At 41.9% G+C, this 17,397-nt stretch overlaps 1 protein-coding gene across 5 annotated transcripts in view; it reads left to right on the top strand.

The window, feature by feature from the left end:
• The first annotated feature begins 15,070 nt into the window (after positions 1-15,070).
• AMPD2 (adenosine monophosphate deaminase 2) overlaps positions 15,071-17,397 on the top strand; it is a 66,318-nt gene continuing 63,991 nt past the window's right edge. For 2 of the 5 annotated variants that reach the window (XM_058178066.1, XM_058178073.1), the window contains exon 1: positions 15,071-15,805. Coding sequence is in view for 1 of the 5 variants with exons in the window: in XM_058178064.1 (XP_058034047.1) it covers positions 15,764-15,773 (10 nt within the window). In the remaining 4 variants the exon portion in view is untranslated. The remainder of the gene's footprint in view (positions 15,806-17,397) is intronic. The other 3 variants (XM_058178070.1, XM_058178074.1, XM_058178064.1) reach the window with 2 other exon arrangements.

Raw genomic sequence — 17,397 nt, 5'->3', positions numbered from 1 at the left:
TCAGAAGCTGTTCACACTTGACACTACCATTACTGACAAAAAGTACTCCTGGTTCTCTTAAATAAAGGACAATTAATGTATGTTCTAATACTTAAAGGTATCAGTCTGTGGCAAAATTATACACCAATATCCCCATGCAATCCTATAGAACTGAACAGCAGTTATCTCCAGCAGGTGCTGCATGGGAATTCTGTAGGCCACATCAGTGAAAGCATGTGTAATTGGATACAGTTGTCAACATTCTCTTGCTGATCTCTCCCACATAGTCAGAAAGTGTACCAGGTTCTGACAGCATCTCTTAATCTCCACTAGACAGAGTCTTCTCCTCCTCCTCCTCCTTGTCCTCCTGCTGCTGCTGCTGTTGCTGGAATAAGGATAGCAGCAGGAACATCTTCAGGGAAGTTTGCCATTAGGAGCTTTTCAACAGACTGGCTTTGTCATCCTGACATGGGTGGAAAAAAAATGACCTTATCCAAACATTCTGAGATGAACATAGAAGTGATAGACAGTGATACAAGGATGGGGACTTCGTGTTTTTGTTTGCTTTGTTCTTTGCATAGGAATGGAAAAATGACCATTAGTCCTATCAACATTGGACTTTGAATTGGGATGAATCTGTCTTGCATTTCAGTGTTTCAGTGCTGGCTGCGTAGGATGGGATAAAAGGTGGAATTCCCCCCTTCCTCAAAGGAACATATTTTCCCTGATTTCTTCCTTGTAACATTCTTCTCTATGAGAAACAAAATAATTCAAAATATGTGAGTTTAATCCTTAAAGGCTGGCAAGAAGAATTGCACAGGCTTATTACGTTTCTCTCCATCCTGCCACTTAAGCTCTTTAAAGTGTTATCTCTGTTCAGCAAATCCTCCCACCCGCAAACCAATCCTTACATTTTGCCACAACAAATTCTTAAATGGAGGGGGAGGTGGAGTTCTAGAGGGATCAGTGGTTCTCTGGATCAGAGCAGGGTCTCCTAGGGCAGGGCTCTCCAACCTTGGCAGCTTTAAGACTTGTGGACTTCAACTCCATCTCTATGGAAACTCTGGTTCAATTTGTTGATGTGCTGAAAGTTTGACTGGACTGATATTTCTTTACTGCCCTACATAGGGCAGAATACATACAGCCATAGCTCCTACTTTATTCTAAACTTCTTTGTTCCATGACTAAAGAAAAGATTAAGATGCCCTCGAGGCAAGCTTGATTCCCAGTGATCATATCAGCACATATCTGCGGTTCCTTAGGCAATAATAATATAGGACTGGTTGGTCCTGGTTTTTTTTGTTTTGTTTTTTGGAGATTCTTTTAAACCTTTCCAGCTAGCCAATGTCCTTGGAATTCCCTGGTGGTCTCTGATTCAGACATTAACTAGGTCTGACTAAGCCAAATGCTACCCTCTGCTGAGCCTCGCCCATAACTAAACCTTGATAAAATTAGTTCCAGGCAGCCTTCCTAAACAATGGAAATGATCATTAGCTTTTTTCAAAGGACAACAAAAATAGCCAAAAGTTGGTTTCATACCACACAGTAAACAATAATATAGTTTGTTTGTGTTGTTACGTATGGTATGAACCCTACCAGTTGCTGTTTATTCAATGGACTACTGATTATCATACCGTGGTATTGTGCAGGGTAAACACAACCACAATTGGGAATTGCTGCCTCGTGGCACTCAGAAAGATCACAGAGTGAGAGCAGATGAGGCAACAGCATCAGGGTTTTCCTGAGAAGGAAAAAATATTTTTGCTTGTGAAGCCCTGGGAGATAAAGACTGAAGCTCTGCAAATGCTGGGCCTCTGATTGTTGCAAGGATAAGAATAACCACACCTGCAATTTTGCTTCACATCTTCCAAAGGAAGAATCTTTCTTTTACATGCGATAGTGGTTAGCACATGCAGCTAACCACTGATTCCTGATTGTTCTGATCAGGAATGGATAAGAAATTTGTCCATCCAAATTTGTATATGAACGCAAACACACAGAGAGTTCCCAGATTTGCACCTGGAATGATGTGCACAACTTTTGTTATTTGAATTTTGACATGTAGTTCATATTGATGACAAATGAAAGAAGATTTTGCACCATTAACTCTGTGTCAACCACATGATAAGCCTTCTTCAAGCTTCAAACTGAGCCCTCTGGAGAAGTTTCTAATGCTGGGAAAGTAGATGAACTAGCAGCAGGATGGATGGACGCAGTTACAGTGGGGATTAAGTGCACTGTTGGAAAACCTGAATGACCGGTTAAGGATAGATTGCCATGGAGAAAATCTATATGGTTGCTAAGAGTTGACATCAACTTCATGGCACCTAATCAATCAGCCAATCAATGGGAACAAGAAAGAAAGAGTTTCTCAAGCTCTTTTGCACAGTACTTGTGGTTTTCTTATGGTCCTTTAATATGGCTTCCCTCAAATTGTACTTTTGCTACACAGCTGTATTCTGAGTACATACTGCAATTGTATGGGAAAATGCAGCACTTCCAGCATTGTTGTCCTTCCATGTGGAGGGTTAAATTGTTTAAATATATTGGGCAGTGTTTGTGACATTCCCAACATCACTTTGCGAATCTTTTTAAAAAATTTTTGCTGCACTATTTAAAATGCTTTCCTGGCAATGTAAAAATCCCTCCTGTGCCAAAATGTTCATACATAGAAGAGCAATGGGCCTAATCCCGCCCCCCACTTCCTTAAGACTATCTGTTCTGACCAGTGGAGGGATTCAAATAATTTAACAACTGGTTCTCTGCCCTAATGAGCAGCTGAGTAGTCATGTGACTGGGTGGGCGTGGCCAACTTGATTGGTCTCATTCTTAGGAAATTTCTCCTTAGTCCAACTCACAATAAAATAGCACTGTTCCAATATTTAGAAGAGAAGAGAAGAATAGAGTAGAGTAGAGTAGAGTAGAGTAGAGTAAAGTAGAGTTGGGAGGGACCTTGAAGATCTTCTAGTCCAACCTCCTGCTTAGGCAGGAAACCCTACACCACTTCAGACAAATGGTTATCCAACATCTTCTTTAAAACTTCCAGTGTTGGAGCATTAACAACTTCTGGAGACAAGTTGTTCCAATGATTTCTGTCAGGAAATTTGAGGGGCTTCTACAAAAATGAGGGGGTCAATCTATTTTCCAAGGCACCAAAAGGCATGACAAGAAACAATGGATGGAAACTAACCAAAGACAGAAGCAACCTAAGACTAAGAAGAAATTTCCTAAGGGTGAAACCAATCACCAATGGAATAGCTTGCCTTCAGAAGTTGTGGTTGCTCCATCACACACAAGCAACACAGTTACAAGATAATTTGAAATCTTTAAAGTCTAATACTGTAAGCTTACTTTTAAATTCTGAAAATGCAGGATCAAGATACATAAACATAGAAACAGCATTGCAACCCTATTCCAAATTAATAAAACCAATTATGCTAATTATGTGTATTTAAAAAGACATAAGAACTCTGACAAAAAAACTGCTCTGTATTAACATTTTTAAAACTCCTTCCCTGGCCTAATCCTGTCAAGAGCAAGGAGAGATTCAACATGGAAATAAGGATAAATTTTCTGACAGTGAGAACAAGCAACCAATGGAACAGCTTGCCTTCAGAAGTTGTGGGAGCTTCATCACTGGAGGCTTTCATTCAGAGATTGGACTGCTATTTGTTAGAAATGGTATATCAGCTCCTGCTGGGCAGGGGGTTGGACTAGATGACCTACAAAGTCCCTTCCAACTCTGTTAATCTGTATGTAAGTTTCTATTGTTTCTGTGCTGACTGCATCCCTGCAGTTTTGTTATTGCAACTAAGTATTCTCCTGTTAAATGGTTCTTGGCTTTCTGCCCAGAGCTATTAACTGAAGGGAGAGAGAAGAAAAAGCCCTCTCTTTCGCTTTATTTCCCACCACCACCCCCAGTTTTAAAGGGGCTAGAATTTTTCTGCTGAGGAAATTGCTGTGTGGTTATTTCTTCTTTTTCTTTTCCCTTCCTTTGGTTAATTACAAACGAGCAGGAACATCTGAGGTGTGTGTGAGCTACTGGAATTATTAGGCAGGCAGGTAGGCAGCCTTGACTATTCAGCCGGTTCGCAAAACTCCACAAAGAATTAACAAACGGTTCTCCCGAACCTGTGCGAACCGGCTGAATCCCACCACTGGTTGTGACATTTCATAAGGCCATTCTTGAATTTAATGCCCATGGTTTATTTTCCCCCCAATCCTGGTGTGATCTAAATATGTTCAGAACAAGGGAAGTAGTGGATTGATGCACAGGGACAAATGCCACTCTTGCTGCTGGTTCAAAAGAGAAAGCAAAGATGGATGAATGGAATCCTGTGCCACATGTTACTTAATGCTGCTGCTACACCTTCTACATCAGCACTGGATGAGAAAATAGTGTGGTAGCAATGTGGAAGACCATTGTTTATTCCGAGGAGCGAATGATATATTTTGATCTTTCTTTCCTATTCTCCCTTCCTCCTTCTCCTTCCTATTATTTATTTATTTTATTTATTTATTTATTAAATTTTTATACCGCCCTTCTCCCAAAGGACTCAGGGCGGTGTACAGCCAAAGATAAAACACAATACATATACAATTAAAACCAACAATTAAAACCTAGCAAATTTCAAAAGGCTGATAATTAAAAGTTTAAATTTAAAATTATAAAAAATTTTAAAAAACCAATAAAAACCCCAATTTAAGATTTTAACTATAAAAACCATTATGCCAGTCCCGCTTGAATAAATAAATATGTTTTTAGCTCACGACGGAAGGTCCGAAGATCAGGCACTTGACGTAAGCCAGGGGGAAGTTTATTCCAGAGCGTCGATGCTCCAACAGAGAAGGCCCTACTCCTGGGGGCCGCCAGCCGACACTGTTTGGCGGACGGCACCCTGAGGAGACCTTCTCTGTGAGAGCGTATGGGTCGGTGGGAGGCATAGGGTAACAGCAGGCGGTCTCGTAAGAAAAGTCAAGGAGTTTAGAACGCATTCTGAACTAACCTATTGGTTTTTTTACTCTTGTTTACTAAATAAAAGAGAAAAGGATGGGCGTTGGAGGTCAGATAATCTATGAAAGTTCTCAGACTTTCGGTTCCCATCCCCAAAGTCATGTGTCTTCTGGTCAAGATCAGGTTTTATAGTCTCATGATCATAGCAGGGCCATGAAGTCATGGTGCCAGGTTTCGATTAAAAAAAACTTGGTGTTGTTGTTGTTTGCCGGAAGCTTCTGCACAAAACCCAGCACTGGGTACTATGGAAATTGGCCACCCTTAAGGTATCTCTGCTGTCCTTATTAAGGAGCTCTTGGCAGCTTGCAAGAGATTTGGGTATCACCTTGCTTGGTATGAATGCCTTTTACGTGATGCTTTTTAAATCTGTTTGCTTGAATTAACAATAAAGCTTAAAGTTTCTTTATTCGCTGGTGTGCTCATTGCCTCTGGAGCCAAAAGAACCAATTGCCTGGGCACCTGATCACTGCCCTGACACTTGGCAAAGCAAGCAGTAGCTGAGTTTGTCCTCAGTTGTTGGGTGGAGCTGCTGGCACTTGTCAGCCAAGATTTCTAAATTGCCGGATAATGGAGAAAGGAGTGGGATATCCAGGGGATATTATGGCAGCCTTATTTACATGTTCTGCATTTAGAAGAAGTTTTTTTGTGTAATGTATATTAAAAAAAGGGACGCGGTGGCTCAGGGGCTAGGACGTTGAGCTTGTCGATCGAAAGGTCGGCAGCTCGGCGGTTTGAATCTCTAGTGCTGCCATGTAACGGGGTGAGCTCCCGTTACTTGTCCCAGCTTCTGCCAACCTAGCAGTTTTGAAAGCACGTAAAAATACAAGTAGAAAAAATAGGGACCACCTTTGGTGGGAAGGTAACAGCGTTCCGTGCGCTTTTGGCATTGAGTCATGCCGGCCACATGACCACGGAGACGTCTTCGGACAGCGCTGGCTCTTTGGCTTTGAAACGGAGATGAGCACCGCCCCCTAGAGTCGGCAACGACTAGCACGTATGTGCAAGGGGAACCTTTACCTTTACCTTAAATTAATTTACCTAATGTAAGCAAACAAAAAGTATGTAGAATTTACTATGTAGAAGAGGATCACGGCTGTTACTATAAAAGGCTAAACCAGTTAATAAATGATTCAATTTCTCAGCACTCAAGGCAGCCTTAATCCCACTGTGGCAATCTGAGATAACTTGATTCAGAGTCTGTTTCAACTGCAAACCACAAAATAGGTTTGCGACGATTAATACTTCAATATCAAAGTCTTTAAAATGCAAACAACAATTTACTTCATCAGGTTGCTAAAGAGAGGAAGAAGGCAGCAAATCTGAAATGGAAGAATGTTTTTAAGCTATGAAATACATGGTATTAACTAACAATAGGAGAGAAAGCAGAATGAGTGGTGGTCAGAGTCATAACTGAACTGTTTGTGTCGTTGTGTAAGTAATATAGTAATCTCTGTTGGAAAAAATAGAAGTGACTTATCTCTGCAAAACTCTTCCCTACCTACAAATGCAAAAACACTGGATTAAAGAGTGAGTAATGTTGTCAGGTGAGGGATCTAGAATAGCACTGCTTGGAAAGCTGTGTGGTGTCTTACAGAACAAGGCTTTCCAAATAAGGCTACTTCTGTGATACATTTTCAAGCACTGTGAGTTCTGTCCAAGATTCTCTTCCGCCCAGTCTCTTCCTGGGCAGCCAATGTTCCCCTATTTTAAAAAAATAATAGACGAATATTCCAGTTACTATAAATATATCAATATGGAATTCTGTGGCTTCTTCTTTCACTATGGAGGTATCATGTCATCATTTTTTCAAAAGAGCTACAAGAGGGAGTATCTGACATTCCCTATGCTCAGCTTTCTAAAAATACTCCATTCTCTGGCCAAGGATTAAAGTGATTTTGTGAAGCAATTGCCCAGAATATATTTTAATCCTTACAATGAAACTTGACAGCCTACAGAGCTTCCGTAGCAGCTTCTGATTTTGGTAATGCTCCTATCATGGACTAAGGCAGGGGTGAAATCCAGCAGGTTCTGATAGGCTCTAGAGAACCGGTAGCGGAAATTTTGAGTAGTTTGGAGAACCAGCAAATACTACCTCTGGCTGGCCCCAGAGTGGGGTGGAAATAGAGATTTTGCAATATCCTTCCCCTGGAGTGGGGTGGGAATGGAGATTTTGCAGTATCCTTCCCCTACCACGGCCACTAAGCCACGGCCACCAAGCCACACCATTGCCACCAAGCCACGCCCATAGAATTGGTAGTAAAAACAATTGGATTTCACCACTGGACTAAGGACAGAATTGAGGCTGGGGTGTGAATGGGGAACAATTTGGAGCAACAACAATATCACAAATAAAAGAACAGAGAGATGTGAAAAGTAAGAGATCCCATAAATATTTTACCTTTGAAAAATAACCCCCAGAAGACTGATTGGAAGTTGCAGTTGGTTAAGGATGTACATGTAAAAAATAAAAAAAATATTTAACTTGCACAGTAAACATTGCAAGCATTTTTAAGAACAAGCATGTTTTGAACCCAAATTCTGCACTGAATTGCCTGTGACAAGGCATTGGTGCAAACCTTTCCTGAAAGGTTTGTCAACTATGTTATAACTCAAGGTTGGCTGGTCTATCAAAAAAAGATCAAGCAGGGGCAAAATTAGCTAGCTGAGTGGGAGAGTAACAGGAAATATCAGACTTTATGTCGGACCAAAACGGGAAATTTAGTATTTTCTTTCATTTGAATCATTGATAGGTTAATAACAGTACTGCATATTCTATAATTTTCCTAGCCATTCTATTTCTGTGAGACCATTTTAGGAGAATATGTTCCTGACAGAGTGAGAAATTCTTGCACTTATCTTAGTTAAAGGAAGCTGAAACGTAGTATATTCTTACTATCTTCGCGACGATGTTATCCATTCAGTCATGTCTGACTCTTGGTGTTTCTATGGGACAAGTCACTCCCCATCTTCCAAACTTGCCCTACTTTTGGGCTTTTTTTTTAATGCTCTGGCTAGTGCAGTGATGAAATCCGATTTTTTTACTACCGGTTCTGTGGGCATGGCATGGTGGCTGTGGTGTGGCTTGGTGGGTGTGGCTTGGTGGGCATGGCAGGGGAAGGATACTGCAAAATCCCCATTCCCTCTCCACTCCTGGGGGAAGGATATTGTAAAATCTCCATTCCCACCCCACTCTGGGGCCAGCCAGTGGTAGTATTTGCCGGTTCTCCAAATTACTCAAAATTTCCATTACCGGTTCTCAAGAACCTGTCAGAACCTGCTGGATTTCACCCCTGGGCTAGTGTCAGCTTTGATGGTATCCATCCACCGTGTTATTTGATAGTCTGGTTTCCTTTTACCGCTAACTCTTCCAAACATAATTAATTCAGCAGTTTGCAGCCTGCCTGGTTTCATATAAATCTTAGTAAAGAACATTATGAAAGAATACCTCTTATCATGGAGTTTGGGGTTGCCAGCTCTGGCTAGTAGTTAATTCTGGAGGAAGAGAGAGAAACATGAAGGCATATCACGATATAGATTGAATATTTGAATGTTTTGTATAGCTTGATTTTGGCTCAGATTAGAAAGACTGAAATTCTGATGGGGAAACTGCACTGTCTTTTCTTGTCCAGAGCTCTAGAGCATAAAGGTAATCATCAATGTATCTCAAAAGACTTTAGGGCTAGAAGCTAATAAACCAATGTTAGCTATTATGATGCCTTTGTGCAGCCGTGGCAGTGCCACATTTTTTAAAATAAGTGTGCTTCCAAATAATTTCTTCCAAAATTTGAAGAAAATTTCCATATGGATGCAATGCCTCAGTTTCATAACATCCATGGTAGTCATGTTTGGGAATTCCTTCTGGAAGTCAAAAGTTATGCTATGCCAAATGCAGAATATTGATGTATTTTGTCTGAGAAACAGGTCAGTGTAACCAAATGCTTCAATCTAACAGCTCTTCTATAAAAGGATTCTGGTGAAGAATTCTGAAGAAAGCTTCAGACCAAATCACTATAATCTCAGCTATATTGAAACTGGGTTATACCTGGCTCAGTTGCTGCTACCGAAGCTCAAAATCATGATGCTATTCAGTTTTGTGGTGGTTAAGACTCTAGTTCCACCCTTTTTCCTCCTTCCCCAATCTTGTCAGGGACAAAAGAAGTAGGGGTGAAATTAAGGGAATCGAATGACTGGAATACAATGCTCAGCTACTAGATTTTTCCCCCCTGTTGCTCATAGTGGATTTAAGGAATTTTCAAATCTGCGGTAACTTGAAGCAAGATGGTAATTTTCTTTCCTTGTTCTCAGAATTACAGGTTAGCAATGTTGATTACATTTCAATTACTTCTGAAATTTGGGGTAATGAAAATAGTTATGGTGCAAAAATGCCCTATAATGGCCCAAACAAAGGGTATCCATAGTTTCCTAGTGCAGTGTGTGGGAATTCTCTGGACAGGAATATCCAGTAGTGATCTTGATCAGGCAGTTTAGGGTTGAAAGCTCACTTGAAAGCCAATCTAAATCCTATCATTGGGGGAGAAATGGCTGGTTCTGGAGTGACCAGGACCAGGCTGTTATTATCTCCAGGATCAACAATGAGTGGCCATCCCAGAATCTACATGAATAAAACTGGTAATCATACCTTGTAAGCAATGATTATAACACAGAACATGATTTTTGACCACCTAACATGATCACCTTCTACAATCCTTCCCAAGTGTGTATGAGGCATTTGGACTCATTAATTGGATCCAGAGTAATACACCAGACTTGAGCAATGCTTTTGCAGATTGAAGGATAAGAATGCATCAGCAGATGTTACTTCTCCTTATCTGTCACTTTAGTCTTGGAATTGGGTTTTGTATCTTCTTTTCAAGCACAGCACATTCCAAATATTTTTCCTTTTGGTTAAAAGTACAGCAGAGAGTGGAAAAGTTATTTATTTGTATTCTATTCTATTCAACTGACAATGTTTGCCCATTGAATGCTATGTTGTTTAGAAGATTTTCTTCTCTTGTTACATCCAATTTGTATATTTTAGGTGGCTGAGAGAAGATACCTGCTTAAGACTCCTGAGATGCACCCGTACAGATTGGGTAATGCATTTTTGCAAGAAACTCCCTTTTCAGACTACGTTGTTCCTTCTGGTATTTCTCAGGACTGGGCCAATCGAATGTTGGAGCTTTCTCTTCCACCTTGCTGATAGCAGCTCTTATTTTGTCACTTTATGTCAGTATTATTTCTTTGCTTCAGTGAGTGGTAGCACCTTGTCAGGTCTTGGAGGCCAAGTAGTTAGGCCTGGTAATACTTGGATGGAAATAAATAGGGATTTTCAGAATTGCAACAGGGAGTTTGAACATAACTATAAAGTCTTCAATAGAGCTCAGTTTCAACTGAAGAATTTTAGTTGCTGCACAGTATTGGTGATCAATGGAACATTTATTGATAAGCTACAAGTATCTTTAGCATGCTTACAGCAGGTGGCAGCCTCTTAGGATGCTAAGCAGGGTCAAATCCTGTTAATGCTTAAAGATTACTAGTAAATATTAGTGCCATAGGCAAAATTGAGAAATAAAAAAACCCAGGAACCTGAGATAAGCCCCTTCTATACTGCTGCTAAGAAAACTGTCTAGAAATCATGGAAATGTCCTGATTGTAACCTCCTAAGATATAAATCACCCCATTCCTAAGAGGACCATAAGGGGCGTGCATAAAAGCACAAACGTGCCTACCGTTCCTGTCCTATTGTTTTTCTTTTTCTTCTCATATATGTATATATGCTTATACCTCCTTATATTTCTTCATATATATGTTTATATACTATATAATCTTTGTGTGATGCTTATGTATATTGTTGTGACAAAATAAAATAAATAAATAAATAAATAAATAAATAAAATGTAATAAAAATAATTACCATTCTATATTTTCCTCATTTCAGACCAACCTTCCAACCTTACTATTAGAATAAATCCCGATATATATATATGAATATTGTCATTAGGGACACATAAGCAGGAGGTCAGGATCTGATTGGGATAGGACAAGACTATAGTGTTTTCTTTTCTTCTCATATATGTATATATGCTTATACCTCCTTATATTTCTTCATATATATGTTTATATACTATATAATCTTTGTGTGATGCTTATGTATATTGTTGTGACAAAATAAAATAAATAAATAAATAAATAAATAAATAAAATGTAATAAAAATAATTACCATTCTATATTTTCCTCATTTCAGACCAACCTTCCAACCTTACTATTAGAATAAATCCCGATATATATATATGAATATTGTCATTAGGGACACATAAGCAGGAGGTCAGGATCTGATTGGGATAGGACAAGACTATAGTGTTTTCTCTTTTTATTCAACTTTGTAAGACAAAAATAAGCAGTTGGAGTACCAGCCAAACCTTATCAAAGTGAACAGGCACTTTTACTTTTTAGCTTCAACATTACTATTTATTTTGCTTCTTTTGCTTCAACATTGCTGGTGAACAATTTCCCACCTCCCAACTGTTAGCCTAGCAGAGTCTAAAGTAAAAATATCACATTTTTTTCTAGAGCTGTTTCAAATGTCTCAAAAACTTCCTAAGCAATTTTTAATACAGTGTGGTATGTATTTACGTATGATTTAATTTGAATGCATTCCTAACATATATGAGCAAAGCCTGTTATTTGTATCCTGAGTCCCTAGGGTACTCATTTTTTTGGTTTTGCTCCTATTTACCACTCTAGGTCTAAGAAAAGAGCTTATATAAGTCATTGGCAGTGTACCATCCACTCTCAGGTTGAAGAGATAATAGGTGACAGGCTGTTTAATTCTTTGGCAGGTAAACCTTTGATCTTCTTATCCCAGCTATAGGGTCATTTAGTTGGGTGTCCTCTTCAGCACTTTTATTCAGGGCATGCCCTCAATTGCTTCAGTGAATCTTGTCCCGTCTCATCAGAACTCTATTAATTGGTGGAAATTGCTTGGAAATTGCTTGGTGACGTCTCGCCTGGATTACTGCAACGCTCTCTACATGGGGCTCCCCTTGAAGGGCATCCGGAGGCTACAGTTAGTCCAGAATGCGGCTGCGCGGGTGATAGATGGAGCCCCTCGTGGCTCCCGCATAACACCCATCCTGCGCAGGCTGCACTGGCTACCTGTGGCCTTCCGGGTGCGCTTCAAGGTTTTGGTGACCACCTTTAAAGCGCTCCATGGCATAGGGCCGGGTTATCTACGGGACCGCCTACTGCGACCAGATACCTCTCACCGACCCGTGCGCTCTCACAGGGAGGGACTCCTCAGGGTGCCGTCAGCTAGGCAGTGTCGTCTGGCGACGCCCAGGGGAAGGGCCTTCTCTGTGGGGGCTCCCGCCCTCTGGAACGAGCTCCCCCCAGGACTCCGTCAACTTCCGGACCTTCGTACCTTCCGTCGCGAGCTCAAGACACATTTATTCATCTGTGCAGGACTGGCTTAGATTTTAAATTTTATAGGGGTTTTAAATTGATTTTAATATTTATATTTCTATTTTTAATGATAGGGCATTGGAATAAGTTTTTTAAAGATTATTTTAATTTTGTGTATCGATGTTTTATATGCCTGTGAACCGCCCTGAGTCCTTTGGGAGATAGGGCGGTATATAAATTTAAATAATAAATAAATAAATAAATAATAAGGTTTATAAGCCAGCCTTTATTTTGGATGTAAACTAACAATTCAATATTTGATCTTCAATAGCTATTAGCATTGCCTATTTAATTTTTGCCAGGATAGCTCTTCAGTTGTCAGCCAGCATCTGCATTACTCAGCTTCTTCTCTCCCACAATCCTCTCTGCTCTTAATGTGGTCTCCTGGATGTTTCTAAGCCTTCCTATTTTCAGAACTTATCAGCAAGCAAAGCACAATGCTGGAAGGAGAGAGTTTGAATACTCCCTCTCCAATATTCACAAGCTGAAGTAGTCCATGACTAATCAATACCAAAGCATGGCTAACTCTTGGCTTGTCAAAGTTACTACTTTTGAGTTGTGCTGCTTCTCTGAATTCGATATCAACTGGATATAATGGCTGAGTTTATAGCTCCATAAACTATAGATTTTCAAATCATAATTTTTAAGCTAGGGTCAAAGAAATTTTTGTGATCGTGAACTGCATTCATCTTTCTGAATGGCGTAATGGAATAATGTGTCAAAACAAACAAATCATATGACATAGTAAAGCTGGTCAATGAACTTTATCAAGTAAAGTTTTCTGTGATATTAAACTAAATGACAAGGAAAGTTTTCCTACTTAAATGTCAGGATGCTTTTAAAAATTCAGATGAAAAGTCTTGTAAGAAGACTAAAACTTCAATGAACCTTATCTAGACCCCTTCCAATGTGGATTCAGTTTTGGTCATAGTATCAAGACCGCTTTGATTTCACTTGTTGATGACCAATGGAGAGTACAGTATGGAGGTTGTATGTTAATTTAAGTCCTCCTTGATTTCTCAGCAATTTTCAATAACATCAGCCATAGTATACTTCTGGACCAGTTCAAAAAGTTGGCAATTAGAAGCAGTGTCCTCTTTTCTCTGGGATTGGTTCCAAATGTATTGGTGGGAGGTGAGCACCAATCCTAAACCTTGTTCCGAGAGGTGCCATAGGGTTCCATTCCCCCTCACCTGCTTTTAATGAAGAGTGAAATCATTTGGCCAGGTGAAATCATTTGGGCACAGCTGGTGACCAATGATACTACATTTTATTTCTCTGCCCTTGCTGCCCAAGTAATACTGCCAACATTCTGTGTTAATGCCTGGAGGCTGTGGCTGCTTGGATAGGAAAGAAAAATCTTCAGATTAATCCAGGCAAGATTCAGTGGATGTGGGTTTGTGGAGGTGGACTTACCCAGAAAGTGGAAGTTTCCATTTTTGGTTTGGGGAAATGCCTCCTCAGTTTTGGCATGCAATTTGGAGTTCCTTTTGGGTCCTCATGGTTCCTGTTGAAAAGCAGCTGGCAGCTGCAGCCATGAAGTCCTCTGCAAAACTCCATCTGGTCACCAGTAGTTCCTGTTCCTTAACCTCTAGTGGCTCAGCAGACTAAGTCTGTCTGTTATTAACACAGCTGCTTGCAATTACTGCAAGTTTAAGTCCCACCAGGTCCAAGGTTGACTCAGCCTTCCATCCTTTATAAGGTAGGTAAAATGAGGACCCAGATTGTTGGGGACAATAAAAGTTGACTTTGTATATAATATACAAATGGATGAAAACTATTGCTTAACACAGTGTAAGCCGCCCTGAGTCTTCGGAGAAGGGCGGGATATAAATTCAAATTAAAAACAAACAAACCTGGGAACCACTATTCTTTGTTAATCATCACACCTCTCAGTGGACTACTGCAATGTGCTCTACTTGGGGCTGTCTTTGAAAACATCCAGGAACTGCAGCTGGTCCAGAAAGAAATAGCTTTGTAATTCTTTAATATTAAAATGAGAAGAGATCTAGGCATAATTGCAAAGTACAATCTACTCCAACTTCATCCCCACAAGCTTTGGTTGCATATGTAGTACTATACAGCTATTTCCACAGGGCAGTTGTAGAATGAAAAAAGAAAAGAAAAGAAACCAAAGGTTAATCCTGATAAGATTATCAATCCTGTGAGTTGGAATATTGCTGATGTGGCTAGAAGTAAACAACCAATCTTTGAATTATTGCTGATACAATATTTATATAGGGCTGCCTCATGATTAAAAATAAAATGAATAATTTATTGCCATCAGGATCCAGCAACTTTCTCACTTGCTGTGCAACATCTTCACATTAATTTAAACCATTAAATAATTCATTTGCAGTGCCATTTCATTGCAGCTGGTTACTTTGCGGAAGTGTGAAAAGTTTTGTCATTATTCTGGTGTGATGTAGTTTATAGGCTCAAAGGTCATTCTCCTTAAAGCATGGGTCTCCAACCTTGGCAACTTTAAGCCTGGAGGACTTCAACTCCCAGAATTACCCAGCCAGCTTTGCTGGCTGGGGAATTCTGGGAGTTGAAGTCCGCCAGGCTTAAAGTTGCCAAGGTTGGAGACCCATGCCTTAAAGAACTGGGCCTTCAAATACATTGCAGTGATCTTGCTCTCATTCCTATCCCACTGATTTGTATTTAGAATTGAAAAGAAAGGGCTGATTTGTAAGACACACACCCCGCGTCTTCTTTCTCCACACCTAAAATATTACAAACCTCTGTCATCAGGGTAGATCCTCAGAGAACACCAATCAATTTCTCAAGAATTCGTTTAGCATATCCGGACGTTTTTTCCCCCCTTTCGTAATTGCTAAGAGTTCACCATTTTTGCCGCCAGATGGTGCTGTGCTTCGGACAAACCTTAACGGCTCAGTCGGTTCGCTCCCACCACTGAGCGGAGGCTCCTGAACTCCCAACTTGACCGCCGCGATTTAATTTAGCTAGGCAGCTCCGGCAGCCCACGCCGAAGCCCGGCTTCCTCTTCGCTCCAGGAACAGCTGTTTTCTTCTTTTTTTTTTCCGCCTAGCGGTCAGCACGAGCTATTCCGGACCCGAGGAGGGAGGAGGGCCCATCAGTGCTGGCAACACAGCAGCCAGGCTGGGATCACATCTTCCAGGCGAAACCACCCAGCTGTGCTGAGCCCGAGCTGTGGACCCTTGGACCAGGAAGTGCTTGTGCAACCCACCCGCCTGGCGCCGGAGGGGCTGCCCTCTGCCCGATTTCCTTGCTAGCTGGGAAAACAGCTGGGCCTTCACTTATTGGACCTCTCAGCCAGCAGTAGGATGGCTTCAGGTAGGGAAGACCCTTCGCTGTTTTGAAACAAAGTAAGTTCCGGACTAGCTCCTTTCTCTTTTTCCTTCCCCCGCTGTCACTTATTTTCCTTCGGCCAATCGCCTTCCTGTGCAGCTACTACCTCGCTCTGGTTTCTTCACGTTCCGTCTCTCCTCATTGCCGCTCGGGCTACTACAGGCGCCGGCGATTAAACCCTTCGGGAGGCATCAGCCTGGCTCTTTTTGAGCCACGCCGCGCGCATCCCCCGGCTGGAAAGTTCTCAGCTCATCCCCTCGGCTATGCCATCAGCGGGGAGGAGTCTACCGTCCTCGGGAGTTTCCGAGCCGCAAAACAACGATGCTGCTTTGCGAAGCAACCCTGAGGGCCGCTTTAAGCCGGTGAAAAGTTTAGGAAGTCGTTCGGCAAGACGGAAAGTTGCCGAGTGTGGCAATTGGACCCAGCGGGCAAAAAGGACTGTATTTCCGAGTCGTTTTGCTCCCCATCCTCGTTAGCGTAGCTCACTTCCAGTTAGCACGGATGATGTTCCCTAGTTTGGTAATGAAACGTCTGCAAGAAAACAAGCAGAGCTCAAGAGACACCAAGAACCCCTCATGTCAACCCTGAACTACGAATATTCCCCTTTATTGTTGGTAGCTCGGTTTCTTTGAAACTAAGGCCGGGAGAGCCGCGTTGAATCATTTAAGACTTGAGGAGCAGGCGACGACCATTATTTGAAACATCGCTTGTGATCCCGGTTTGCGGGAAAACAAATATTGACTGTTTCATTTATTTGTCAATCATATATAAAATAACAAGTAAAAGTATAAACATAATTTGGATACATGGAAAGAGTAAGTAAGTAAAAAGGAACATTCGGTCAAGGACGGTAGGGACTTGGAAGTCCATGCAAGCGATAACAGCAGCCGCCTCTCCGGGCGCCATTTCCCACATAGAGCTGCCTTCCCTTCCGCCTTGCCCAGGCTTCTCGCTCCCGGCGGGAGCTCACTTTCTTCCCTAAGAAGGCACGTTATTCCCCCGGGTGCAGGCAGCGGCCCCGCGCCACCGGCCGCTCCGCCGACGAGTCGTCACCCCCGGAGGAGGCTCCGCTTGGATTCGCACCCCGCTTGCAAAGTCTCCGCCTCCCTTTGCCGTAGGCGGAGCGTCTGCGCGCCGGGCGTCTCCAACCAAGGCGCCGGGAAACCGGGGCCGAGCGGGAAGAACCGGCCTTTTCGAATTCCGCTCCAATGTCCGATGCTGGCCTAGGGTGCCCCGCGGGCGCTTTCCCGGCGGGGCGACGGGGCCTCGGTCGGAGGAGCCCCTTCTGACTTGTTCCCTGCCCCCCTCTCAGCGCTGGCCCTGACTCCCAGGCTGCCAGCGCGTCACCAAGTAGGCCGCTTCCGGTTGAAAGGAAGGCTTCGAAAAGCTGATTGAGGGGCAAAGCGCAACTTTTGCATTTAAAAACCCATTGCTTTTTTTTTTTAACAGCTTAAAATGAAATTATCACGGCGTCGGCTAGGGCGGGAATCCGTGCACGCCTTTTTTCAACGTCGTGGAAGCAACCGGAGTGTAATTTGAACCGTTTCCCGCTTTCTTTAAATCAGGGGGCGCCTTCTCAAACCGGTTTGCTTAGCCCTAACTTTGGTCG

This window comes from Ahaetulla prasina, chromosome 3, assembly GCF_028640845.1.
Source record: "Ahaetulla prasina isolate Xishuangbanna chromosome 3, ASM2864084v1, whole genome shotgun sequence".
Lineage (NCBI taxonomy): Eukaryota > Metazoa > Chordata > Lepidosauria > Squamata > Colubridae > Ahaetulla > Ahaetulla prasina.
This window is presented reverse-complemented; position numbering and strand designations above follow the sequence as displayed.